Source organism: Electrona antarctica (assembly GCF_951216825.1).
Source record: "Electrona antarctica genome assembly, chromosome: 20".
NCBI lineage: Eukaryota > Metazoa > Chordata > Actinopteri > Myctophiformes > Myctophidae > Electrona > Electrona antarctica.
Genome location: NC_136801.1, coordinates 9794362 through 9822047, shown reverse-complemented (window position 1 = coordinate 9822047; position 27686 = coordinate 9794362). Strand labels below are relative to the sequence as shown.

General features: G+C 44.4%; 1 protein-coding gene across 2 annotated transcripts in view; it reads left to right on the top strand.

The window, feature by feature from the left end:
• Positions 1 to 27686, top strand: part of kiaa1217 (KIAA1217 ortholog) — a 171943-nt gene that overhangs the window by 99148 nt on the left and 45109 nt on the right. For both annotated transcript variants that reach the window (XM_079490049.1, XM_079490048.1), the window contains exon 2: positions 1946 to 2235. In XM_079490049.1, coding sequence (XP_079346175.1) covers positions 1946 to 2235 — 290 coding nt within the window. The remainder of the gene's footprint in view (positions 1 to 1945; positions 2236 to 27686) is intronic.

Here is a 27686-nt window from a genome sequence, read left to right as displayed (position 1 = left end):
TGCTTATGTGTCACTGTTCACATCATTGCCATTGAGTCTGCTTCCCATTATTTTATTATTTTTTATCATTTATGAAGTCCTTGAAGAAATGTACACCTATGAACAATTCAAATAATAAAAAACATTTTTGATCTCTAGTTTAGTGCATGCTTTCAAAGAAGAAGAAAAGACGACGTAAAACCGCCTGCAATCTAAGGCCAAAGGACTTGAAATATCCTCTGTGGACTGTTTGACCTAGGGGGAAGAGATTTAATGTAGAGGATCTGAACTACCCTGTAAAGAGGTCCATTATTTTCCACCATTACCCTCTGAAAGCTACACATTATGGCTCCACCTGCCTGCTAGAAAACAAGGCAGCAGAGCAGCTTGCTTTATTGCTTTTCACACTTGAGCAGCTCACCCCACCTTTTCTCTCCCTCCTTCTGTGCCCTTTACCTCCATACTCGTCTCTTCTTTATGGGCTTTTAGTGTACGCTGTCTCTTCTCTTCTCTTCTCTTCTCTTCTCTTCTCTTCTCTTCTCTTCTCTTCTCTTCTCTTCTCTTCTCTTCTCTTCTGAATCTGAATGCACTCACATCTTTAGTCCCATTGTTTACTTTCACTGCCAATGCCATTCCTAAGTCACAGGGCCTGGTATTCAAATTGATTTATTGTGCTGCAGCATCCCCAGGCACTGATTGATTAATGAACAGGATAGAGGAGTCCACCTGGAGGTTGGTGCCCAAGGCGTTGATTTTAATTTGTCGCTTTAATTCAAATCAAATGTCCCTTTTCAAAGTGACTAATTCAAAAAAATGATAATGGCAGGATAACTGTCTCTCTCTGGCCTGAAGTGTGTTTTTGATCAGACGCATGGTTACCCTGTCACCAGATAGTCATGACGTTATGAACACGTGCACACAATCATCATGTCTTACTTCGGGAAGACTGGAATCCCCCCCTTGAGAGTATAGTGTTATTCCACGTTAGTGAAGTTGTGCCACAGAAACCCATTGAAGACATCCCGCTTAGGAAACAACACTTCGTCCCCCAATGTGTCTAACTCAGCAGACGGCAGTTATTGGCAGTGTCTGCTCTGTTCGGATGTTTCACAAGACCTCGGCGGGTGTATAAACAGATGCTCTGGACAGCATCTCTCCAGGAGAGACAGACAGATATTGACGATCAGCCCAGGCTGGATGAGACGAGATGAGAGTTAAACAGCTGGTTTAGTTTAGCATTTCCATCAAAGATATAGTGTCAGACATTTTAAATTTTCAGCTGATCTCAGAAATATGTATATGCATACCACATGGGAACCACAAAATGCCTTTGTCATTATGTCCCCAGTTTTACTCCTGGCCAGCCGGACAGTGTGATATGTGTCATTCCCCTGTTAGTCCACCTTTCCCAGCTCTCTCTCTCTCACTCTGTCACTCTCGAAAAAAGCAGAAAAAGGCTGAAAACATCATCTAAAAATACATCATCAGTATGTCGGGCAGTCCTACTGTGTATCAACTAGTCTATCAAATGATGTAGCAGCACCTCCAGCATATCCTCCAGTCCTACTGTGTATCAACTAGTCTATCAAATGATGTAGCAGCACCTCCAGCATATCCTCCTTGAGTTTTATTTTCTTTCCGCTCCATAAATACGCTTCATAAAGAAGTGCATTAACCTTTAGCTAGCAATCACTATGTGGCTCAAGTTGCCCTCTGCACGAACTACTGTACAGTATATATAGACCAACAACACGTACTGTGGCCACACACACACACGCACACGCACGCACGCACACACACACACACACACACACACACACACACACACACACACACACACACACACACACACACACACACACACACACACACACACACACACTCACTCTGTGTTGATGGCAAAACAGCAGTACAGTATGTGTGTATTGACAGCCCCCCCCCTCTCTGTCCCCCTCTGTCCCCTCAGAGCAAAACAAAAGCAACCTGAAGGTGACCTCCCCCGAGGACGCTGAGCACCTTGGCCGCAGGCAGGCCTCCCCCAATGGGACTCCCCCGTCCCGCGCTGCAGACCCCAAGGCCAGCCGCACCGTCCCGCGCAGGCACACGGTAGGGGGAGCCCGCAGCTCCCGGGACGTCCTGGCCATGCAGCCGCCGGAGATGGACAAGAAGAGGGAGGCCTTCCTGGAGCACCTCAAGCAGAAGTACCCTCACCACGCCTCGGCCATCATGGGCCACCAGGAGAGGCTACGAGAGCAGGTCAGTGGCTGGGGTAGAACGCACGGTCAGCTGAGAATGCTGCATTGTTGTTGTTGTTGCTGCTGTCGCTGTTGTTGTCGTCACTGTCACTGTCACTGTCGTTTCTTTGTTGTTGTTGCTGTTCTTGTTGTTGCTGTTGGGTGGTGCTGCTGACATGGTCTTTTTATGGTGTGGCTTTGTAGGAGGATAGCCATCTATAAGAGTGTCTGTCTGTGTGTCTGTCTGTCTGTCTGTCTGTGTGCGTGTGCGTGTGCGTGTGCGTGTCTGTGTCTGTGTCTGTGTCTGTGTCTGTGTCTGTGTCTGTGTCTGTGTCTGTGTGTGTGTGTGTGTGCGCGTGCGCGTGCGTGCGCGCGTGTGTTTTTTTCCGTCACTACTTTTGCAAACCACTGGACAGATCAGCACCAGATTCCTTCCAGTATAATATACTGTATCAAGTCAACTTAGTACCTCCACACATTTTTGTCATAGGTTTCATTTCACTTTCATTGGGTTGAAACCTTGCCCAAATTTGGAATCATATCGATACATCATAGACTAATGGTTCTCAAAGTGGGGTCTGGGGACCCCCAGGGGCCCTTGAGGGGGTTCCAGGGAGTCCCCAGTCAAACGATTGATAGTTAGGAACAGAATGGGACCTTATGGATAGGCTCCGACAGGAAGCACGCACATCTCAAGACATTCTGCAGGTGCTGGTCAAAAATATACGTACAATGAAAAAGGAAGGGAATGTCCGCACACTGAATTGTAGCTCCCAGGAAGATTTATTTGTTACAACGCTTCGACCTCTGTGGGTCTTCGTCAGGTATGAGTACACAACATCAAGAGGCGTATTGTATACAACAGCATATGGGCAGGTCAACAAGGAACAAGCTCTGTTGCAATGATGACCTTATGGGCCTGTAACTCAGAGAGTGTGGTGTATCTTTTCAAATGGGGGTTAGCGGACTAATAATATGTATTGTTTTGGGGGTCTTTGACATGAAAACATTTGAGAACCATAGACATGACTGGCTGGCCACATGGTCCAAGATCCACATGCCATGTGGTTCTCTTATTTTTGAGGGGCTCCAACGTCTTAGGCCTAAGCCCCCCCCACCCCCCCTCCCCCAAACTTAACAACATAAAGATGGCTCTGCTTCTTATAGGCCATCGCAGCTCATTTTGTATTATTTTCCATTCCAGGCCGAGGCGACAGTCCAATGGAGAAACCATTTCCTCTTCTTTTAGCCGTAGGATAAGAAAGGGACTGGGAGGGCCGCTCTATAAATCAGGCTGTCACATTCTCCTCCAGCCACTCTGAGATTATCAGTTGCTGTTTTTCTGCAGAAGTAGAAAACACAGGAACCACAGACGGTTGAGGGGTTTTCGTCGGCCTGCACAGCACTGAGTTGTGTTTGTGCTGATCACTATAATTGCACGTGCTTATTATGTTACTAGGGAAACTTGGATGTGTCATACATACGTTCGTCTCCGTATTGGAATGCACTGCAGTGTATCTATACTACACACACTATACTATAGTGTTTTCACAACAAAAGGCATGACTCGCTTATATCCTATTCTTTTGATTAGGCCAGTGGACAAGAAAGAGCGAGAAGCGGGTCAGTTGAGTTAGGGGCGACCTTTGTCTCACCTGTATGTTTACAGGTGAGACAAAGGGTCAGAGGAGACAAAGGGGGCGGTCACTTGGATTTATAGCCAAAACAATAAGAGGTGAAGGTGATCTGGGCACAAAACTAGGGAGAAGCTCGGGCCAAAGGTACAGAGCATTGCACAATAGAAGTATTTTCATCTGTTCTCGCAGGCTTATTTAGAAATTAGATTACAGTAAATCCTTAGTGTAAACAAATGCAAAGGTCAATTTGTTTACAGTTATACACTCTTGGAGTTACAGATGGATAAACACTGGAGGTTTTACAGTGTAGATTCTATTTTAAAATGAATGCAAACACTATGAACACTATGCAAACTTGCTAAGCTAAATTTAATAGATGTTTGTGATCATCTTTGTAAAGTTTACAAAAGATATTGTAGACTGAGACACTGTAAATTGTACCATGTATCTGGTACTATTAAAATCACACCTGTGTGACGTGAGCGGTGCAACTGTACCATGCGGGGGTCCCCGCAACATCCAGGGGGGCGGCCCGGTTGCGGCGAGCCTTCCCGCGTCCGAAACGGTTGAGAAATGACAGAGTTACCGTGTTGCGCAGCTTTCCGTGCTCGGACATACAGACACAGAGACAGGGACAGGGACAGGGACAGGGACGGCCATACTGTACATACAAACATTGCTACTTAATGGAGCGGTTAGGCACTGCTCAAAAATGGTATACTATACTATATTACAAGCAATTCTTCTTTAGCTGCCCAAAAGCTGAAAAATAAATTTCCCCTGAAATGCATCTAATTATTCTATTTCAAGTTTTGTCTTGTTGTATTTTGAGCACAAACCAAAGTCATTCGAGTGTGTTTGATATAAAGAGACAACCCAACCAGACTAACATGATGGAATTATAGAGGTTCTTTTCAAAGGAGGACGTTGTAGATAAACAATGATCACCCACGACTATCACGTCTCTTGGACAGAGAATAGTCACCACCATCTGTTTCTGTACAGTTTGTGATTTTATCCATCTATTCAACAGCAAACACCTGTTCTTCCATCTATTTAGAATGTGTGCGTGCGTCGTCGTCCCCCCAACTGTTTACTGTATATACAAGTTATTAGTGCAGGGCCTGGCAGCCGGCGAAAACTAGAGTTCTCAACAGGCCCGAAAATTAAGGCCCGGCCCTACCTGGGCCCTCATCAAACCCTGTACACTCAAGACACTTCCCCCGCTGCCACCCTTAGATCTCCATATATGGAACTGACCTGTTCTGACATTCCATATGTTGATCTGACCTCATCAAACCCTGTACACTCAAGACACGCTCCATATATGGCCAGACCTTATCAAACCCTGTATATTCAAGACACTACCCCCGCTGCCACCCTTAGATCACCATATATGGAACTGACCTGTTCTGACATTCCCTATGTTGATCTGACCTCATCAAACCCTATAGGGGTACTGGCCATATATGGCCAGTACAGAATTCATTCCATATGTTGATCTGACGTGCTCACTCAGCAGTCTGCCGTCACCCAGACAGATGCGTGCATGCAACCTCGCCTTTTAGGGCTTCTCGCCCTCAGAGCGTCTTACTGGTATATTATTGGGGAGAGTGTATGTTTTGCACTCCGTCCGTCCGTCCGTGTGTGTGTGTGTGTGTGTCCGTCCGTCCGTGTGTGTGTGTCTGTCCGTCCGTCTGTGGACAGCTAATCTCAGGCACCGTTGGCTTGATCGCAGCCATACTCAGCACACACACTCCCTGAATGCCACAGCTGAACCTCTGCCCCAATGTTCTCACATTGGCCTCTTATAGCGCCACCAGGAGGCCGCTTTGTGCAAAAAAAAGATTTTGTCCAAACATCACGCAAATCTCTCTAGAGCCATTCAACGAAACGGGTCTTTCAGATTTTTCAGACTCCATCCTGATTGATGGAGTCTCAAGAGTCTCAGTTTCAAACAAAATGCCGCAAATCATGAACACGTTGTGTGATTTCCGTGAAATTTTGCACGCACATTCCCACTAGGCCGAGGAAGAAATACCACTTGAATATTTTCTATATATTTGCTATAACTGGCCGATTAGTGTTTTTACCTCTAACTGCACTGATCTGTGTACAATTTTGTATGCACACTCCCTAGAGGCCAAGGAAATTGCCTGGAATTTTTCACATCTGCTCTTTATAGCGCCACCAGGAGGCCGACATATGTAAAACACATTTTCTAATATTACTCCTTCAGATTTTATCCAAATTTCACACAAATCGGTGCACATGCTCTCCATAGTCATGTTATCAAGGCGGGTTCTTTTGATTTCTCATAATCCATCCTGATTGGCTATGATTGGCTTCTAAAGTTTTCAGGAGTAGCCCGCTTTGTACCCATTTTGTACAAATCGCCACAACTCCTCAACGCAGTGTCCGATTGCGGTGAAACTGTGCATGCATATTCCCACTAGGCTGAGGAACAAATGCCACAGTTTTCAAATCAGCCTCATGGTGGCGCTACAACAGGCCAAGTCACAACACACACACACACACACACACACACACACACACACACACACACACACACAATACTTATAAGTATATAAGTGTATAATACACACACATTTATAATATATTACTCCTAAACATTTTTCCAAACATCACACACACTCCTATCCTCCTGGTGGAGACCTGTGCCCAGAAGGGCACTTTTAGTGTATGTTTTTTAATTAAATGTCCTGATGAATTAAATACACAATGGAAACAAGCACTCAGGGCTTTTTGTGTTATCCTAATACCACATTGTAAAATTATACCACTGTGCTATTTCCAAAATGTTAATAAAGGTATTCAATCAATCAAAATCCATCAAAAATGGACAGGTCTGTACATATAACTCTTGAGTGTGTATATACAAAAGGGGTCCATTGAGGTTCCTCCCCTTGAAATGTAAATGTTTGTTAGTGTTCTAGTCTGAAATCGGAGTAAGGAGTCCCTTATGTGAAAATTATTGCTAGTCAGACAGGTAAGTTCAGCTCTTGCTGGGTGGAGTCTAGAGTTGCCATAGAGATGTGTGATGTCACCACTGGAGGGGCTCAGTTTACATGTAGGTGCCTGTTGGAGAGTGTGTGGGGACCGTGTGTGTGAGTGTGTGTGCGTGTGATGTGATGTGTGTGTGTGTGAGAGAGGCGAGCTCTGTATGGAAATTCAAGTCGGAGCGCAGCTCTGCCTCCAAAAGTAGGCTATGGATCCGAGGATTGTTCCGAGACATCATGCCTTTCTCCGCATGAAATCCGCAAAGGAATACGTTTAAGGTTTAGGAAACTTTTCGCAAAAGGAAAGGGAGGAGTGGAAAATTAAGTCGACGCCTTTGCTCTGTTTAAAAGGTAGGCGATTATAAATCCGCCGAATGTAACTAACTTCTTGTCCTATTCGTGCCATATTTATTTGAAGTCTCCGGGTAGTTGTGTTGTTCACATTCAAAAACACATGCATGCTCTATAAATACACGTTTTGCATCTCGTTATGCACCGCGGTAGTCATGATGTGTGGCCAATCCAGAAGTTTATAACGCGTGTGTAAAAGGCAGGCAGACATGAAGTCGCACAGTGGTGGTGGTGCAGGCGGCTATTCTCCTACTCCGTCTCCTATTATCAGGTGCTCTCAGACGGACGGATGCTGGAAAAGTTGCCGCTCGAGTTTCATTATCCGAAAACCAAAGAAATGGCAGTAATGATGTTGCAGTTCATTTGTTGTCTGTAGATTGATTGAGTCGCTGTCTACGATCAGTTCAGGTGACTATTATTAGGCTACTGTCTGTTATATTGCAGGGGAGGCAGTAAACTATCTGATAATCTCAATGGTATGCGCAGCCCAGCAAGCCCAGGCTGCTACCGTAGACATAATTGTATGACCTGCCAAAATAGCACATGTGATTTTATGGCAGCGCAATGTGTAAGTTTTTTTTATAGATAGTTTCGATTACGAGTAGGCTACGTCATTTTCTTTTGGTCTCGCTGATCGCAGTTGTCAGAAATTCGTCTGCAATTTATGTGGGTTTACATTTTCCCTCATAACCAAAATTACAAAAGAAAACATGACAAATGAAAATTAATGACAGGTGGTCAACTATAAATCAACCAGTTTTATAGGCTACAGTGGTTCCGAAAGTGGGGTCCGGGGACCCACAGGGGTCCTTGAGGCAGTTATAGGGGGTCCCCAGCTAAATGATAGTTTGGAACCAAATAGACCCTTATGGATCTGTAACTCTGAGAGTGTACAAATGGAATGGTCCATTTGGTTCCATTTGTACACACTCAAAGAGTTAAATTAACATTGATTTTACAATATAAATTGGGGGTCCCAGAGATGGAAATGCCATTAAATGGGGGTCTGTAGACTAATATGCATGTCAAACTGGGGGTCCATGGAATTAAAATGGTTGAGAATCACTGCTAGAGCCTTACAAATCTTCTCTCTGGAATATATTTTCAAATGGGGGTCGGTGGGCTAATTAGTGTCAATTTGGGAAAAGGTTTGGGAACCACTGGCTACTGTACATGCAGAACAGACTACTGTAGTACTAGTAGTGTGGAGAATCTTCATATCCTGTGCATCTTGAATCTGGGCGCATCTCCAGGTTTATCTCTACTCTAGCCTACTGTTGGGCACGTTTTCAAAAATAATGATGATAGTTAGTTACTCTGTATGGGGCGGGCACAAATATAGTTTTGTTGTGTGATGTTGACGATGATCTAGTAGTTAGTAGTAGAAGTTTTTATATTAACTTGCCCAACTGGTGACTTTGCCTCCCAATATGTGCATTTTAAAGGGCCACTTTATAGTCATCATAGACATGACAACATGTGTATTATGCAGCAGTAAATGATGCATTTTGATTTGCTTTGTTTTACTGTTGTTATATTGTTATACTTTTAGAAAGTTGCAAGGTCTATTTTGTTTCAAACTGAATGCTGGTTCAGAAACGTTTCTTTCTCAACTACTGTAATCCTTGTATGTTTATAGGAAAAATACAGATGTATTTCTTTTTTTACACGAAACATCAGAACACAAAAATCCATTTGGCATTTCAGTGGAACCCACTTGTGGGGAAGTGATTTGAGTGGTAGGCCTATGGACTCTGAAGATTACAATATTATGCAAACTAAAGACCAGCTTCTATTTTAGCAGACTGTTTTTGAACATGGATTAAATTAAATGAACACTCTGGATTTGACTGTGCACCCAGTGAGGCAGTGACCAATGACCATAGACCACAAGGACTGCATTTGACATGATCCAGTGCACGCACGTCGCACACACACCGTGAGAGTATAGTTCAGTTCTTCCCTGCCAACATGAGTCAAAGAGTTTACATTACAACACATTTCTCACCAGACTTCCGGTGAGGTTCTTCTTGCCCGGAGGCAAACGACAACAAACAAAACAATGTGGTTTGAGGGGAAGGCGTGCACGTATAGATAGTAGATACTGTCTTGATAAGAAGCGTGTGAGTAAAAGGAGACAAGTCAGAGAGGGTCATGAGCCACTTGTTCTCACACACACACACAATAGAAGCAAGCGATAACTAAACAAGAAGAGCAGCATCGGCGCAACAATGTACGCCTCACGAGAGAAGCAGGAAAAAGAAACGCCCTCTCTGGAGGTTTGAGTTACAAAGGAGGGGATTTATCAAGGTCGAACGGAGGTTGGGAAGATGATATCTCCACGGTTGGCCTGTGAAAAGAGGATGACCCCACACTCCGCCCAATACACACACAAGTGTACACGCACGTAAACACGCATGCATGCTTTCACACACTGCCACACAATAAATGACTCACACAATTCCTACCCCCACAGTCTCTCTCCCTCTCTCTCTCTCTCTCTCTCTCTCTCTCTCGCCCTGTGATCCTTAAACCTGCAAACAAAGGCCAGTGGTTTAATTTCCTCTTCCTCCTCATCATGGCTCCTAAAGACCTGGATCCCACCCAAGAGAGATGAGATAACTTACCCAGTGGCCCGGCCCGCTGCCCTCTCAGCCAAGACGGGCTTTGGTGAGCCCATAGTGAAGCGCTTGACCAGTCATATACACACATACACACACACACAGACAAAAATCCCTCCTTGTGTTTGTGTCAGGATGTAGTGTGTGTGATGATCTGTGTCGCGGCGGTCCCCCGGCCCTGGTCCCTCCGCGGTAGAAGCGATGATTGCGAGAGACGCCATGTTAGGGACAGCTGTCTGCAGCTGTTGGCACCAGCCAGCCAATCAGGCAACTCGGTAGGCAGCCACCTGGCTGCGAATAGTCCCATGGGCGGCTATAAGTGAAGTGGCAGAGATTGTCTGCGAGTGGCGACGGGGCAACAGTTGCTAGATGAGCAATGTCAGGTAGAGCGATGGAGGCTCTCGGTGTGGTCGTGCTAAAATAGCTAAACTTTGGTAAAATGTTGAACTTCTGGGGTGATGTGACAATAAAGGCGATTCTGATTCTGCTATAGTCATGTGCGATTATGGCAATATTACATTGTGAATGATTCAAATATCTCCACATTCTGCCTAATACAGAGAGAGATCATTGGTATTGTGCTGCAGTGTACATTCTGTCAGTTGATGTTCGGTAGCAATTTATACTTCTTGTGTCGCTACACGTTTGTTAGCTTGTTGTAGTTCAGTTCTTGTTGCTCAGACAGGATTGTATTGTGAAAGTGTAGCACTGGAGTAACGCATTGTATTACTTTGCACAGAAAACAATATTGTAACTTATTGTCTCCACCAGGCCGAAGGCATGGGGAGAGAGTATGTTTTGCACTCCGTCCGTGTGTGTGTCCGTCCGTGTGTGTGTGTGTCCGTCCGTCCGTGTGTCCTTCCGTCCGTCCGTTACCAGCTAATCTCCGGCACCGTTAATCCGGTCGATGCCAAACTTTGCACACACACTCCCTGGATGCCAACGATGAACCTCTGCCCCGCATTTTTCAGAACGGCCTGTTATAGCGCCACCATGAGGCAGCTTTTCACATTGTTTACCTAAAACTGCACCGATCTGCGTGAAACGTTGCATGCACACTCCCTAGAGGCCAAGGACAAACCTTTGACCTGCATTTTCCACATCTGCCTTTTATAGCGCCACCAGGAGGCCGAATTTTGTAAAACACATTTTTGGATATTACTCCTCCAGATTCTGTCCAAAAATCTCAAAAATCGTTACACAGTATCTCTATGGTCATGTGCTCAAGTCTGATCTGTCCGATATTTCATATTCCATCCTAATTGGCTATAATTGGCTTTCACAGTTTGCAAGATTGCCCCGTTTTGAACAAAAGCCTCAAATCATGAACGCAGCATGCAATTTACGTCAAATCTTTCACACATTTTCTTACTAGGCTGAGGAATATATCCCACCCTTTTCACATTGGCCTGTTATAGCGCCACCAACAGGTTGATTTTTGCAAAACACATTTTTGGAACAAAATGCCTCAAATCATCCAATTGCCATCAAAGGCAAACATATTACTTATTTATATTACTCCTAAACATTTTGCCAAACATCTCACACAGTCCTATCCTCCTGGTGGAGACCTGTGCCCAGAAGGGCACTTTTTCTAGTTAATCCTGTTCCCGGTGGATGTAGAATGATGCTAACCTCACCGCCATATTAGTTTTCACACCTCCTCCTACTCCTGGCAGTGCATGTACTGTACTGTACAGTACGGTACGGTGTCAGGCAGCTCTCCCTCTGAGTGTCTTTTCAAACGTTGCAACTTTTGGCCGCTCCATCGCATACCTCTCTGTGGGCTCCAGGCTCTGCTGCTCCACTGTTATTCCTACGAAACAAGGTCAGCTAGATGCTGTTGGCGCATACAGCGAGGGCTGACTCCCAGCGAGAAATTTGAGAATGATCACTGAATGGAAAGAGAAGAAAGAAACAGGTTGGGTTGGACCGTGCTGCGTGCTTCTGTTTGAACTATCCATGCACAGTTTGCACACACAGATCAAATATGTTTCACCGTCTTCAACTGTTCCCTCATATGGTGTGTTTCTCCTCTACTATAATGGAGTGATGGATAGGGTATAGTAAACATATGTTGAGTTGAAACAGACATGGCTTGCCAGGCCCACTGGCAGGCAGTCACACACATACACACAAAAAGCTTTTATACCCAAGTGAGATATTTTCATAGAAACCCTTCTTTGTCACGGCCTTCATTGCACCTTGTGTCTGGAGTCACACAATTGGATCCTGTGTGGATCGAGCAGGTCTGCGCCGTCTCCACATCTGCCATCAATCAAAGTCTCCCAACGGGCTGCCTGGGGGCCACAGATCGTCCCTCTTTAACTGCCCCTGCCACCCTTCCCTGAAGTGGTACTTTTGAGAGGCCGCCTCGACTCAACTCAACACAAAACGAGGGCTGCAGGGAGACAATTCCTGGGGTTAACGACAGGCATGCGTTGACCTGCCAGTCAACCACGCGTGTTTGTGGTGGTGGGGGATGGGGCTGTGTTTGGGGTTGGGGGGCTGGGGGAGGCTGGGCGGGCAGCACCACACGAAGGGGACAAGCAAGGCACAAGAGTGGCGCCGCGGTTTGCGTCTAATCCCGAGGGTCACGGGGGGACAGAAGGGGGGTTAAGTCTTCATGACATACGGCTCTGATGGACCGTGACTCTGATCAGCCCTGATAACAAGCAGATAGACAGAGAGAATCACACTGACCTGCAGCACAATGCATGTTATGAATCAGACTAGCTAATCAGGTCTGAGCTGCTTTCAGCGTACGGCTCTCCGACCTACTTGACAAAGCTGCATATTAGGCCAGGCTTAATTCTGCAAGACATGCTTGAGTCATGCCCCCCTTTTGTTTCAATCATCCCTGTTGCTTTGCAATTGCTCTCTGACTAGACAGACAGACAGACAGAAAAACATCTCCTTGTTATGAGGCTCCGCAATTGTTTGATGATTCTCTTATCCCATTTGCTGATTCACCTGAAGGGAATGTAGGTGACGTGAAATCTGTTTTTCAAACATTAACCTGTTGCATTCTTTTGCGTGCTGTTTGGACCATTGCGAGTGCACATCGGAAGCAGCCTGTGGCACTTCTCTAGTGGAGCATAGTTCAACATCTTACAGCAGGTCAGCCATACTTGCCAAACTGTGTAGGAGTTCAATGCTTTTTTGGAGGTATATCAGAGGGAAAAGAGTCAGACCACTGAGACTGTATTATTAAAAGGTCTTTTATTTTGCCTTTTACTTTGACTTTGCGCAAAAGCATTTTTTTTGCCCTCAAATCTCAATCTCTAATATAGACTGTACATTTCCCATCTAATATATGTATTCTCCATTTTACCACAAGCATGGGGATTATTTACTCTTATGACAGACCATTGTTATTGGTGGCTTTGATGTCAAAGCACTGGAATACCATTATACTGCAACAGAGGTTTGGGGATACACTGCAAAGATTTGGGTATGGAACCATTTGTAGTACACTCTCAGAGTTATGGTGGTTCTTGAAATTAAAGCATTTCTGAGCGACTGTGTGCTCTTTGTGACCTGGGAGTTGTAGAGGATGAGTTTCATTTTGTTTTCTATTGTCCACTATATCATGATTTAAGAAACTTTTTATTTGAAAAAAGTCAGGATAAGAACCCAGATCTGTTTTGGATGTCTGAGTGTTTTATGTTAAATTGGTTGTTCAGTAATGAAGTTTTTGTTTTTGGAAAATTCATAGAGAAGGCATGGCAGTTACGTTGGAGAACGATGTATCCATGAGTAACTGTCTATTTGTGTATATGTATCATTATATATGTACAATTTTGTGAGTGTCTTGTAAGCCTGTGCGGGCTGGGCATCTTATGATGTAGGACACTTTAATAAAAACTCTATCTATCTATCTATATCTGGGACCCTGGCTGGTATTTCAATTGCATCGCAGACGTTTAAGTCGACATATCAGCTCTGACAGTGTGATAAAACCGCTTCTGGAAACGGTTCCAAATGTGATGTAAACCGGGTCGTCCAATGTTGGATCCGATTCCTCCGGTTCCGCATCCCAACCCTACGCCTCCCATTCCCTCCATCTGTGTACTGTACTTTCACCCGGCAAGTCATTGCATGCGGCGTGACATCTGGATCTCTCACCTTGGGCAAAAGGTATGCACCTGACTTCACACGGAGAGGAGGTGGAGGCACATGATTTCAGCACTGTCAGGGCCAGCTACAAGCATCTGTTTTTGACCAATTGGCAACATACTGTAGTTGGAGATAAGGAAAAGGGAATCAATTGAGAGGGGGGGGGGGGGGCTGTTAAAAATAAAAGGTTGAGGAAAAATCTAAAAAACTAAACAAAACAGGAGCCTGTCTGGCATAAAATCAGCAGAGTTACATCATCGACTTGCGGTGGCTCTCTACGCAACTCTCTCTCTCTTTCACTCAGAGTGAAACTCCAGGTGTTCCAGAGTGACACCTGGAACACCTGGAAGCCTACAGTGTGTTGGAGGGCATAGATTGAAGCCTACAGTGTGTTGGAGGGCATAGATTGAAGCCTACAGTGTGTTGGAGGGCATAGATTGAAGCTTACAGTGTGTTGGAGGGCATAGATTGAAGCCTACAGTGTGTTGGAGGGCATAGATTGAAGCCTACAGTGTGTTGAAGGGCATAGATTCCAAACGTCAGCAATAAATGGAGGTGGTGATGTATTAGTCTGGTTGATTGCAGGCGAGCAGTTACATAGTTCCATTCATGTTATGTCAATTCACTTCAATTCAATTTTATTAAAGTGTCAAATCACAATAAGTTGTCTCAAGACAACACTTTACATGTAGAGCAGAGACCGACAGAGATTCCACCCAGAGCAAGCAATATTGTGACTGTGGTAACGAAAAACTCCCCCTTAGGAAGAAACGTCAAGCAGAACCCGACTCTAGGGTGTGCGGCACCCTGCCCCGACCGACCGTGTCGGGGAGAGAAATATGTTATGTCATAACATAACGTGGTTCCTACTGTATAGTGCTATAGTCAGTCTTATATAATGTCATAAGAACTACAGGCAAAGTTATCTGCATCTGTCAAACATTTTCACTGACAACTCCGTTACGGCCATGTTAGTTTCTTTTTAGCTTGCTGGCACATTATGCACGTTTTGAAGCCAGTGTTGCCTATGGTTGGAAGCCAATAAGAAAACAAGTCTGCGATCAGCCTGCAGCTCTGCAGCAGGGCAGGCACAGTGGTGATTAAATGCCCTAAGCCTCAACGGCTGCAACGTTGTTGAGTGTGAGAGTTGGCGTTTTCTCGATTTATCATGGATGACAGAATGCACTGGAACGCAGAGATCACAATGTGTGCGTGTGTGCGTGCGTGTGTTTGTGTGTGTGTGTTTATTCAGTCCAAGGAAATGCACACAGCCACACACACATCCACAAAACATCTGACGATGAAGAAGACAAATCTGCCCATGTTTCAAATGCTCCCAAAGATATTGACTTTACAAGATTTACTGGTGTCATTGTACCTGATACTGGTGTCATTCATCGTGCCACTGTACCTGTGGATGTATGCATGGCGGGTGTTGTGTTTCATATTATATTATTAATGCATCTTAGTGCGGTCAAATGCAGGGTGGCGACTGGAGGACACTATAGGACAGAGATGGAGAGAGACAGAGAGAGAGAGACAGAACAAAGTTTCAGTATATTAAGTTCCCTTTATTACTATTTGTGCATGTGGTCCATTTCCTACTGTACGTCCTATGGTTACAGTTACAGGGAGTGGAAAGGAGACACGGATAACATTCCTCCAGGTGCTGGGGTATATATATATATATAATGCAGAGAGAAAGAGCTTGAGTGGTCCTTGGTGACTTGTTAATTAGGAGCATAGCCATTATCAGCGCTGGTTTTGGTTTCATAGCAGCATGCAGTTACCTACAGTACCTTGCAATGTAGCCTGGTGCTTTACAACCAGTTAAGACTCTGAATTCATTACATGTGAATATATATATTTTTGAGTGGTGCAACCACTCCAAGGAACAGCAATGTCCCTATGGGACTATGTGACTATAATGTTACTATGTTTAGAGTACCAGTAGGGGCAAAAGTGGCGCTGTTGTGCCAGAAACAGAGAGAGAGAGAGATCGTGCTGCACTGTTGCCTGCTAATGAGAGAGAGAGGGGCAGGGGGAGAGGGGAGTTGCACCACTCAGTTCACACAGGTGTGATTTTTTTTTACTTCAAGCAATATAGCCAACAGCTTCCTTTTCCAACGCAGTCCTTTAACACGTAATATATATACACAGAATATGCAATCAGTCTCAAACATCAATATCTAAAATAATTCAATAGCCGGGGGATAAATACACTACTTTTGTTAATACAGTGAGTGTGCGTGTGCGTGTGTGTGCGTGTGTGCACGTGCACGTGCATCATCTGCATGCGTGCAATTGTGCACACGTGTGAGTTTTCTTGCTTTGGTAAAATAATAGGTAGACTAGGATGCAGGACTGAAGTTCCTGTGGGTAGAAGAAGAATGCCTTTGTCCTTGCTGTGGTCACAGGCTGTAAGCCATGCACACACACATCTTCACATTCTCAGCAGAACATGCAAGGGAAGGCCTGGCCTTTTCTCAACACTGGACAGACGCTCTCTGCAGAGAGACCAGGGTCATGTGAGGACGTGTCAATAGGTGCATTCAGAGCATGAGTGGGTTGGTTCAGGCTGTGTGTTTGTCTGCTTGTCTGTACGTGCGTGTGTGTGTGTGTGTGTGTGTGTGTGTGTGTGTGTGTCTGTACTGTATGCATAGGAGCACTCTCTGCTTGTATGTACGTGTGATGTGTGTGTATGCGTGCGTGCGCGTGCATGCATGCACATGTCTGTGTGTACTGTAAATGCGAGGCCTATTATGGGAACGCTAGAGACGTTGAAAGTGCCAAGTGCTTCTTTCAAAAACGTGGATATTAATTAAAACAGGCCCGGACAGGTCAGGACTCGACTGTCACCGGCAGCCATGTCAGCAAAGAAAGTTTGTTTTGGTTACAAAGCGGGAGAGAGAAAGTGAGGCTCCATGCGTGTACAGTCAAACAGTAAGCAAGGCGTGTTGAAATTGTTACATGCATAAAGAATAGTAAACGATATGTCGGCTCTACTCTGGGTCGTTGGGGCCTGTAGGGCTGTGTGTTGCATAAGACCTGACACAACACGACACGACATCCAGGAAAACAGGATTCATCATTCGTGTGTCCTTTCAGATTTGAACGTGATGGTAAACTAAGCTCCCGATGCTACAGTAGTAGTGAGGGTATCTGTGCACTTGTCTTGCTGCTGTATGCATGGATTGCATGCTTTTCTTTTCTTTTTTTAACTTTGTTTTTATTTCAAAAAATGAAACATGAACAATGAAACAGAAATCAAACATAAATGTGAATGCAAGAAAACAAAAATACATAACAAAAACAGAGACAATAAAAGAAATCCAAAGAAAAACAGAAAAACAGCTTGACAAACTTCAAAAATACAGCATTTTTCAGACAGTACAAGGCAAGGCAGGGAACAGCAGGAGACATGACTCATAATATACAGCAGATATCTAACATTAATTGTCACAAGCCCGGCCTGCATCCAGCCCTTGCTTGCACCCCGGGGAGACAGAAGCTCCGGTGACCCCCAGCCCGCCACCAAGTGACTGGCCAGAGGCCCCCGGATCCCCCGCCCCCCCAGCCTGCATGTTTTTCTTTTGCATTTCTTTTGCACATAATGTCCATGCATCTGTATAGTGTATGTGTGTGTAAGCATGGGCATAAACAGGCCTGCGTGCGTGCCTACTATGTGTGTCTTCTGTAGGCACTTGGGGTCCCTGAGGGCAGCAGATCAGTAGTAGAGGGTCTTCATCATGACATCAGTCAGTCTTTATCTGGACAGTGGTGTCATCTTGCTGTCTTCCTCTGTAGCCTCGGGGCCAGAGATCCAGGCTTAAATTGGACACGGGGCCTTCCAAGATGGGCTTTTTTCTTTGTTGTTGTTGGGGTGTGGCAGTTTTATGAGCTGCCACAGAGTCATTTAGATGGTCTCTGTCATCTGTCTCAAGGTGTACTTTTCAAGTGCTTGAAAACGTAATGGACTGATGTTAGTGTATATTTTACTACATTTATATCTACAGTACCCCTCGGCCCCGTGCATCCACCCACCCACCCACCCACCCAATCACTCTGTCTGTCTGTCTGTCTGTCTGTCTGTCTGTCTGTCTGTCTGTCTGTCTGTCTGTCTGTCTGTCTGTCTGTCTGTCTGTCTGTCTGTCTGTCTGTCTGTCTGTCTCTCACACACACACACACACACACACACACACACACACACACACACACACACACACACACACACACACACACACACACACACACACACACACACACACACACACACAATGGTGCTCTCTGCTGTCGAACACACACATACATACCGTACATACAAAGCGAGACTGTTTCCTGCCCGTCATCCTGATGATGGCAATTGTGTGAGTTTATATAGCGTGTTGTTGTGTTTGGGAGGTGGGGGGGGGGGGTCATCCGCCGGGGGTGCTGGGGGGTGTTAGGGGAAGAGAGCAAGGCAGAGCAGTACAGGATGTGACAGGACAGAGGGGAGTTGCGTAGAGGCAAATGGAATAACACTAGATGGGGAGAGAGAGAGAGAGAGAGAGAGAGAGAGAGAGAGAGAGAGAGAGAGCAGTGTCCAGCAAACCAGGGAGATCCCAGGTCATGCATGGATGTTGTTCACTGGTGGAAGGAGACTATCATCCGCTAATGATATGGTAAAAAATATTCCCTTCATTATTTTATTGTCCAGTTATGATTTTTTAAAGAGAGTCAGAGAGTTCGAAGGAGATAGTTCAGTTAAATATGTTTATATGAGTTAAATGCTATATCTTATGTATCGTTGCTGTCCGTCAGAAACCTTGCATTGCCATATTTTTTTTTGTAATGTTTTTTCCATAAATTAATACTATACTTCCTTTTACAAGAGGGTATTGCCAAAAAAGTTGTGAAAATAGCAGATCTACAAGCTCACGACGTGTTAAATGCAGGTTTCCACCTGACTGCCATGTGATGACACAATATAATAATCTGCATGGCCGCATAGCCTGTGTAGAAACGTTCATGGAGTGACATTCTGGCGCCGTGTGACACAGAACAGTCTCCTGTCAAAACTCTCGCGCGTCGACGGGAGGCAGAGATGTCTGCCGACGATAAGGGGGACTAACCCGGCGTGCACACGAGTGGGTCACATCAATTCGACAGCGCCCAGATGAGTTGTTTTGAAATATCACGAGTGGCAGAGGAGATAGCATCTGTGCTCTTCCCCCTTCCTCTACCTTTACATTGGGTCAGCGGTCAGCGTATTGTCTCTGCTCTTCCTGTGATGATGCAGGCTGGGCAATCATCGCAGTGGCGTAGCTTTAGGCAGTGGTTCTCAAACCTTGACACTTATTAGCCCGAGGACCCCCATTTCAAAAGATAAGCTAGGGCAGGGACCGGACCCCCATATAAAAGAAGATTTTTAACGACTCTAGCATGATTCCCGGCACCTAGCTATTTAATGGCATTTCTATCCTCGGGTCCATTTGGTTCCATTTGTAGTACACTCTCAGCATTGCAGGGTATATACAGACCCATAAGGCTCTATTTGGTTCCTAACTATCCATCATTTAGCTGGGGACCCCCTGGAACTCTGTCAAGGACCCCTGGGGGTCCCCGTTCCCCACTTTGAGAACCACAGGTTTTAGGTACGCATTACCACTTTATTTCCTCGGCTAGACTTAATTATGAGTCTATTTTTTCTTGTTGTTTTGCCAATACATTTTCAGTATAACCGTTTATTAAAATATAGAAATTAATGTATCTCTGTGGTGGGAGCCTGACTGTGTGGTGGGGGTTCATGAAATGCCACGAAGTGTTTCAATCAACCGTCCGAAGGCACACTTCCATAAAACAATAATTCAACTGTTGGATATACTGTAACACCAACTGTTGTTAACAGGGCCAATTAACATGACCCATCTCGCCAAAGGTCATCTGAGGATTTGGATGGAGGGATTAGAGGAGGAATGCACCGCACTGGAGAGGGGGTGGGGGGGGATAGAGGGTCGTCAAGAATGGATGAATGGGAATGGATGACATGGGGCATTTCTAGTGTAAGGTCATTAACCCATTCTGGGCGGGGTCCTCTTTTGGTGTTTTAACTAAGCATTATGTTATACTTTAGCTATTGAAAAATAGCAGATCTACAAGCTCATAGCGCGCCACCGAGTGGCGCGCTACGAGCTTGTAGGTCTGCTATTTTTGAAAAATCGTTAAAATGCGGCACAAATCTTTGAATATATATTCTTTCAGAGCATACGACGTCAGGCCTGAATGGGTTAAGGCTGGGGAGAGAGTATAGGCAATGGCATGCTGGCTGGCTGTCCTGTCCTGTCCTGTCCTGTCCTGTCCTGTCCACACAGACCGCTACTGACTGCTATGCTTTACTGAGATGGACAGAGCTCTCTGTGCAGCGATACAATGGCATTGCATTTAGAAAAGCCTAAACAGGTGGGGTTCTTTTTACATTACGGAACTCTGCCTGCATGGAGTTTTCACACAAACAACAAACAACCTGTGTTACACTGGACTGCTTATTTTAGCTGACACACTTCTCCAGATTCACTCTTCTAGTTCAAGGTCACCTCGCCACGTGAACCTTACAGTAGCACTCCTGTTCTGGGCATGTCATAAATAGGTACTATTATAAGTAACTGTAAATCCAGTTAGGTGTTGGCAGTGGCTGTCCAGTCATCCCGCCAGGGATGTGTAAATCGGCAGATTGCCCGAGTAAAAATAAATCTGAGGCGGTAATCTTTAGTGACGGAACTCTGCAAGAGCGATAGTAACTAATTTGAGCTTTACTCTCAATACTGGTTTTTGATATGCGACTTAAAGTAGTTAACCTATTGAGTCTAATCTCGCTCAACGCTGATGCATATGTTCTGCCACTATTGGCCTAACGCTCACTCCTATACGCTTCCGACAGGGTCTTCTGGCCTTAACCGCATCTCAACGTGCCATTGGCTGGTAAAGTAGCAAAGATGTCATTCATATATGAGGACATTCCCATATGAGGACTGAGGAGGATACATTTTTATTGACGACGTTTCGAGCCAAGACTCTTCATCTGGTCAAAAGGACCAGATGAAGAGCCTTGGCTCGAAACGTCGTCGATACATTTATCCTTTGGAGCATATGAGTGTGCGGCTTCCCTTCTCTTTTCCTATGATTCTTTATGGACGATGGACATTCTGCGAGACTTGCCGATCTTAGATTTGATGTTCAGTCGTTAAAAAGAACGGGACCAAGTATAGAGCTTTGAGGGACCCCTGTCAACGATGTATATGGTTCAAGTGGCCAAACAGGACACCTGTGATTGATGTTTTGCTGTCGTCTGATTTGCAGGTACTGATTGATTACGCGTCAGTCTCCTTAGCCCTGTTACCCCCAGGGTGCTGTAGAAAATAACTTAAGAAAGTGTGTTAATTCGTAAGCCTGTATCGGCAACGCTTTCCTGTATTATAGATCACCTTCATTTCACACACTGACTTTCCCCAGGCTCTGCACAAAAGTGTGCGTGAGGTGAGAGTGAGACGTACAAGGGGTTAACAGCCAGCGGACCAAACTTCTTCTGTTTGAGTCTTTGCCACAGAGATCGGGCCAGGTAATTACGTTTAGCTCTGTTTCCTCTCCTCCGGGGACCCTGGCCAAAATTAGCATCTTAAGTGGAAAGTCGTGCTGGCACTGGCACTGCCAGTGTGTGTGTGTGTGTGTGTACATGTGTTTGTGTGTGTGTGTGTGTGTGTGTGTGTGTGTGTGTGTGTGTGCTCCCAAAGTCGCACACAAGCTTCCACCTTTTCTCTGAGGTCTGCATTCTTTCAAATCCGAATTCTCCGAAACACAAGCAAAAGACAAGACGAAAATGAATGTGGAGAACTCGTTTCTCTGGTTACCTGTGTGTGTGTGTGTGTGTGTGTGTGTGTGTGTGTGTGTGTGTGTGTGTGTGTGTGTGTGTGTGTGTGTGTGTTCGCTCTGCTTGTGTACACGAGGGCTCAAGCATGAATGAATGCATGTTATTGTGATCTGTACTCTCTGACAAGTGCTCAGTGTCGTCCATACACATTTTAAACACATGAAACGTTCCATTAAACTATTAAAGGAATACTTCACCCCTGCACTAAATGAATTTTGTTATTAACTCACCTCGTGATGGTGTGAATACAACGATTATTTTCAGTTGTATCACATTCCTTTGCGGGGAATGGAGAAAATAGGGGTCTGTTTTTTCAAAACAGCAAAAACTCATCAGTTTACTTTACGCTCACAAGGTAACCCAAGGGGGTCCGTTATCCAGTCGTATCGCTTAGTCAGTGCTTCCAAAACATCACTTTTTGCCAGGTGCTTGAAAAGCGCCTGGACTACATTTATTTACTAACGACCGTACTGAAGACCGTAGTCGTAGTGGAGACTTTTTCCTGACTTGGCTGCCTCTAGGCTGCCTCAGAGCCAAAGGGAGACTTACCCATAAAACCCATAGTCTGAACGGCATAAAAACCCATACTCTGAACGCTGCAACGTGCAGCCGTATTGGCTGCTGTTGTGTAAGGGGTTTGTGTGAGAAGTGGAACGCGAGTGGCAACAGAAGCTAATGTTATGAGCTAAGCTAACTGAGAGCTTGCTGCAGTTATGACTGAGTCATTCTTGTTTAAGTTGAAAATATACTTTTATTCACTTCAGGGGTAAACCCTCTCTTGCACAGGCGAGGAACCTGTGGCGTTCACAACAGCAGCTCAGTTCACAAAATGCTATGTTTTGGAAATGCTAAGGACACTGAGTGGATACAAAACACTTGGGATTACACTGACTGGGAGCGTTGTTTTGGAGTTTATAAACAGATTTGTTCCGTCAAGTTTAGCTAATAGCTAGTTTTCAATTCTCTTCTTTTAACAACAACAAATATTTATCTTCATTTTTTTATTCTTCATGAACTGTAAAAGCCTAAAAGGCATACGATACAATGAAAATTCTCATTGTATTCCTTCTCCACTCCTTGTGGGCGAGTAAACGATAAACATTTTTTTTTTCATTTTTGGGATGAGGTACTCTTTTAAGGCTTATCACGGCTTTCAAAAGTAGGTGAAGTTAAAATAACCAACAATTATGGGCCTATATGTCTCTAGGCCTTAAGTACAAAGTTCAGCCAGTTACTTGCCCGAACATTGAGACTTTATAGCATAAATCACCTCCTTTTTCCCAGACAAGCTGTCTGGTTAAAAGCGTAGCTTAATGTTGGCGATTATGTAGGAGAAGAAGGATCAGTAAATGAGCATGCTGTACGTAACGTAAGGCTAGTACATTCGGCCCCATCATTAGCAGAGGCGCATGTGGACTCCCCGCAGGCTCCACATGGACAGATGAGAGTGTAATGGCGTGAACTAGAACATTTTATTCAAGCACCACTTCTATGTCGATGCCATGTTTCCGTGTCTGGCCCTGCAGGCCTCTGATGCGAGAAGCTTTTTAGTGTGGGATATTGTAATTTGCTTTAATCACTACGTCTTGGCTCCACGCGTCTGCCTGTCTGTCAAGACCGAGAGCTAAGATTGTAGATGCAAATTATAGTCTATTGTGACTGTCTGTCAACTCTTCACAAGGTGCTGTGTGTGCCTTCACTATGCAGGCGCCTCTGTTGAGTTCACGTTGGAGAACGTGTCGAAAAGAAAAGCCTTCAGAGAGTGAAGCAGGCTAAACAAGGGTTAGTCCATCGGTGACCAATTCAATTTTTTGTGTGTTTTTTGTTCACCCTTCACCGATAAGTCTTTTTTATTAAAGCTTTTTTGCCTCCTAGCGACCTTACTAGCAACCTAGTCAGAATTGGCTTATCCCTAAACTTATTTGCCATTTTTTACTATTTTAATCTACAAACGTGTCGATGTAGATTGGCTAGTTGAACTATTTTAAAATGATTTTCAAAATAGTAAAAAATGGCAAATAAGTTTAGGGATAAGGGATAAGGGTGGCGCAAGATGGAGCCCTTGATGTGGAAGGAAAAAAAGGCCCTGATTAACTGAGTATCACTATCAAACTAAGTATGGAATCTGAGCACTAAACTGCAGTCAAACATTGCTTTACATTAAGAGGTGCATGTCGGCACGGAGAGGTATGTAAACAAGACACATGTGCACACACACTCAGGGAGACATGCGAGTCAGTGTACACACAGACCTGTCTCTTCAGTCTGATGCAATATGTCAGATCAGACTAACGTTGCATGAATGCCATTTATAGAATGTGTTGGTTGTAGGTCAGATTTTCCGGAACATTGGCCGTTGTTCTTTTCTGATTTATTGGTCTCCTCTGTGTCTCTCGCTGTCTCTCCTCTGGTTCTTCTTACACACATAGACAAGCACCCACTGCAGACCTTTTCTCTGCATGGTTGATTGTATGCATGTTAATTAGATCCTTGTACTGTAATTGCACATTCCATTTAATTAAAGCTGCAGCAAGTAATGCTTTAAAAAAGGTATTCTGAAAGTCACGAGAAATCATAGAAGCTCACTTTAACCACATTTTGTGATCGATAAGCCTATATACAGTAGCCTGAGCTACCTAGATTAAATAATATATTGCAGACCCAGAGTATCCGGATGAAATAATGTTTGGTGCTTAGACTGCTTTTACACAACAAATCCTTAGTTACTTATTGTCAATTTGACACGTCTGATAACATAAATGCCATAGAGACTAAGCCACTTTTCACAGATAAACCGGCACCATGATCCTATAGAGCACATCTTGCCCCAACACACTTAGACGTTTCCCAGCTCTTTCTCAGACATACGCCTTCCTAAATGACTATTTCATTAACTTTTCTACAATTCGACTCATTTCCCGGCGCGTGCTTGCGTCGGTGTGTCTGGGCTTCCCATCCATCATGCCTGTCAGGGAGTAAATGTGGTGTGTAGCCTATATACGTGTGGCACTTGCTCGCTCGCTGCTGAAAAAGCAGAATCTGTTTTCCGAGGCGCTACGGTCAGCGTTTGGACTATAAGGCGAGTTTGAAGCGACGGTGTGGAATGTAGGTGTGTTAGCAGCCTGCTGCCGCGGTGCTGGGTTTATACACTGCTAATCAGCGGTGCACCTGTGGTTTTCACATCTGGAGCTAGTGGTTAGCATGGGTGCAGGATTCAGGAAGTGGGTTTGTCGGTGAGAGAGAAGAGCACAATGGTATTTCACATAGTGCCTTTTAAACAGTGGTGGAAAGTAACACAAGTCTATTTTCTTAAGTACTGCAGTTAAGTACAATTTTGAGGTATTTGTACTTTACTGGAGTATTTCCGATTTCCAGTACTTTTACTTCTAGTCCACTACATGTCGGATCCAAATATTTTACTTTTACTCCATTACATTTATTTGGGAACTTTAGTTACTAGTTACTTTGTATATTTTGATTATTATTACAAAACATACATTAACCACTTCAGCCCTATATACATTTTGGCCGTTTGAAAATAGCCGATCTACAAGCTCACACTGCATTGCGATGCGACACATTGTGAGCTTGTAGATCTGCTATTTTCAAAAGATTTTTTAGATATTTGAAAACGTATTATATTATATTTGAAATGGGACATTCTGCATAATAAGTACTTTTAATTTTGGTACTTTAAATACATTTTGATGCCAATACTTTTGTACTTTTACTCGAGTACATTTTGAATTCTGGACTTTTTCTTGTAACAGAGTACTTCTATATTGCAGTATTCAAACTTTTACTTGAGTAACAAATGTGAGTACTTTTTCGCCCTCTGCTTTTAAAAGAACAAAAGTCTGCATGTGTGTACATGTGAGAGACACAGAAAGACACTTAAAGGACCACTTCACCACTTTTCAACTTCTCTTCCTAGAGTATAATTGGTCCTAACTAATGTTCATGATAAAATACCACCATTTTTTCCTACTCTGTCTGTGTCTCATAGGAAGGCTGTGGGCAGTTCAGAAACCCGTCCACCAGTGACATCATCAATGGTGAATCCAAGCTAATAGAAACGGCAGGCTTTCTTTTCCTGAAAAGTTGCAATGCAAAAGTTGAAGCCATCGTTCTCACGATAATACAAATCTAAATATATTTTAAAACAAATCTTTTTAAAAACAAAATCTGCCTAATGATGATGTCACTGGTGGACGGGTGTCCGGACTGCCCAAAGCCCTCCTATGAGACACAGACTGAGTAGGAACAAATTATGGTGTTTTATCATGAACATTAGTGAGGACCAATTAGACACAACAGCAACTAAGAGAGAGCCCGACAGACACTTTTTATTATGTCTGCAATGAATTGACTCTTCTTTGGACAACATCGATATCGACCATTATGCATTCAAGGTTTTTCTCCTTTTCTCCTTTTTTAAAAGAAATTCTAAAAGAGCATCTCTACAAAAGTTATGCGCTGGTAGATGTGCCTTTTTTATAGCGCTTAAGTGGTTTCATATTGACCTGTTTGCTTTTTCATCAGGCAATTCAACCACTCTAACCACACCACTCTAGTATATTGAAATTTTATAACACAAAATGTTTTAGTGTTGTCTATTTATTTGAAGACATGCAGTTTTCTCTACAAAATATCAGTCCAATTAAGGCATCTGTGGTTGTGGTAGTGCAGGGGTTCTCAACCTTTTTTGCCCAAAAATGCTTTGGCCATGTCTCGCGACCCCCCCCCCCCCCCCTCCTCCTCCGCCCAATACAAATTGACGTCTACTCTACAATAACCTTAATAATAGAGAAAATACATCATAAATAAATACTGAAACCAGATATAATCGTTAAGGAAAGTGTATGCATGTACATAAGGCCTATGATAACCCATTTCTTAATCTCCATTTTCCAGCCATTCAGTGGCAAAAATAAATAAATAAATAAAAACAAAATCTGGTGACCCCCCCCCCGAAATAATTTGGCGACCGCCCAGAGGACCGCGACCCACAGGTTGAGAAACCCTGGTCTAGTGGATCAGAGTCAGCCCCAAACATCTGGCAGTAGTCGATCTCTAGTCTTAAGCGCGTAATTACCCTTCTCCACAGGGGGAACTTTTTCGATTTCCTCCACATCGTCTGCGATTACGTCTCATTGCTCCTGCTCCTTGTGGTTATTTTTGCTCTGATGCATGTTCCTCTCAAAGTTCATCTTCTGCCTCAATACAGACTTTGTGTTGTTTTCCTCCTGGGGTGGGTGAGGGAGGGGGTTGTTTACACTGTTGCAGCAAATCATAACACATCGGACCTCTATGAGTGACGCTATGTATTGACAACACGATAACGGCTCCAGCCAGCTTGTACAACAATGAACAAGAACAATGGGATGTTTGCTGTCACATTATAAATGCAAGGCGTCAGTCAGTATAGTGGGGATGGGGGAGGGATGTTTGTTACCCACCATAATTGGATGTGCTCATGAATGATTCAAAGACCAGATCGAGTTTACTGACACACGTCTGGTTTCAGTTGACTCGTCAACTCGACGTGACCCACCACCTCATGTGATAAAAAGGGTGACTGACTACTAGCTATTCATATACTGCTTGGCCGTGCCCGTGCATGTCACAGCAGTGTTGCATGGGTCTGCTTTCCCTCTATGACAAGAGTTCCCAAACCGGGGCGCCTGCTGGCCAAGTGGTCCAGGCGCATGCCACATTATACTGTAGGCTTTGGCCTGACCCTGACAGCGTGACGCGTGTTCAAGTCCCGTAATCCCGTTCATGACGACCTTTGCTGCATGTCTCTCCCCTTCTCTCTCTCT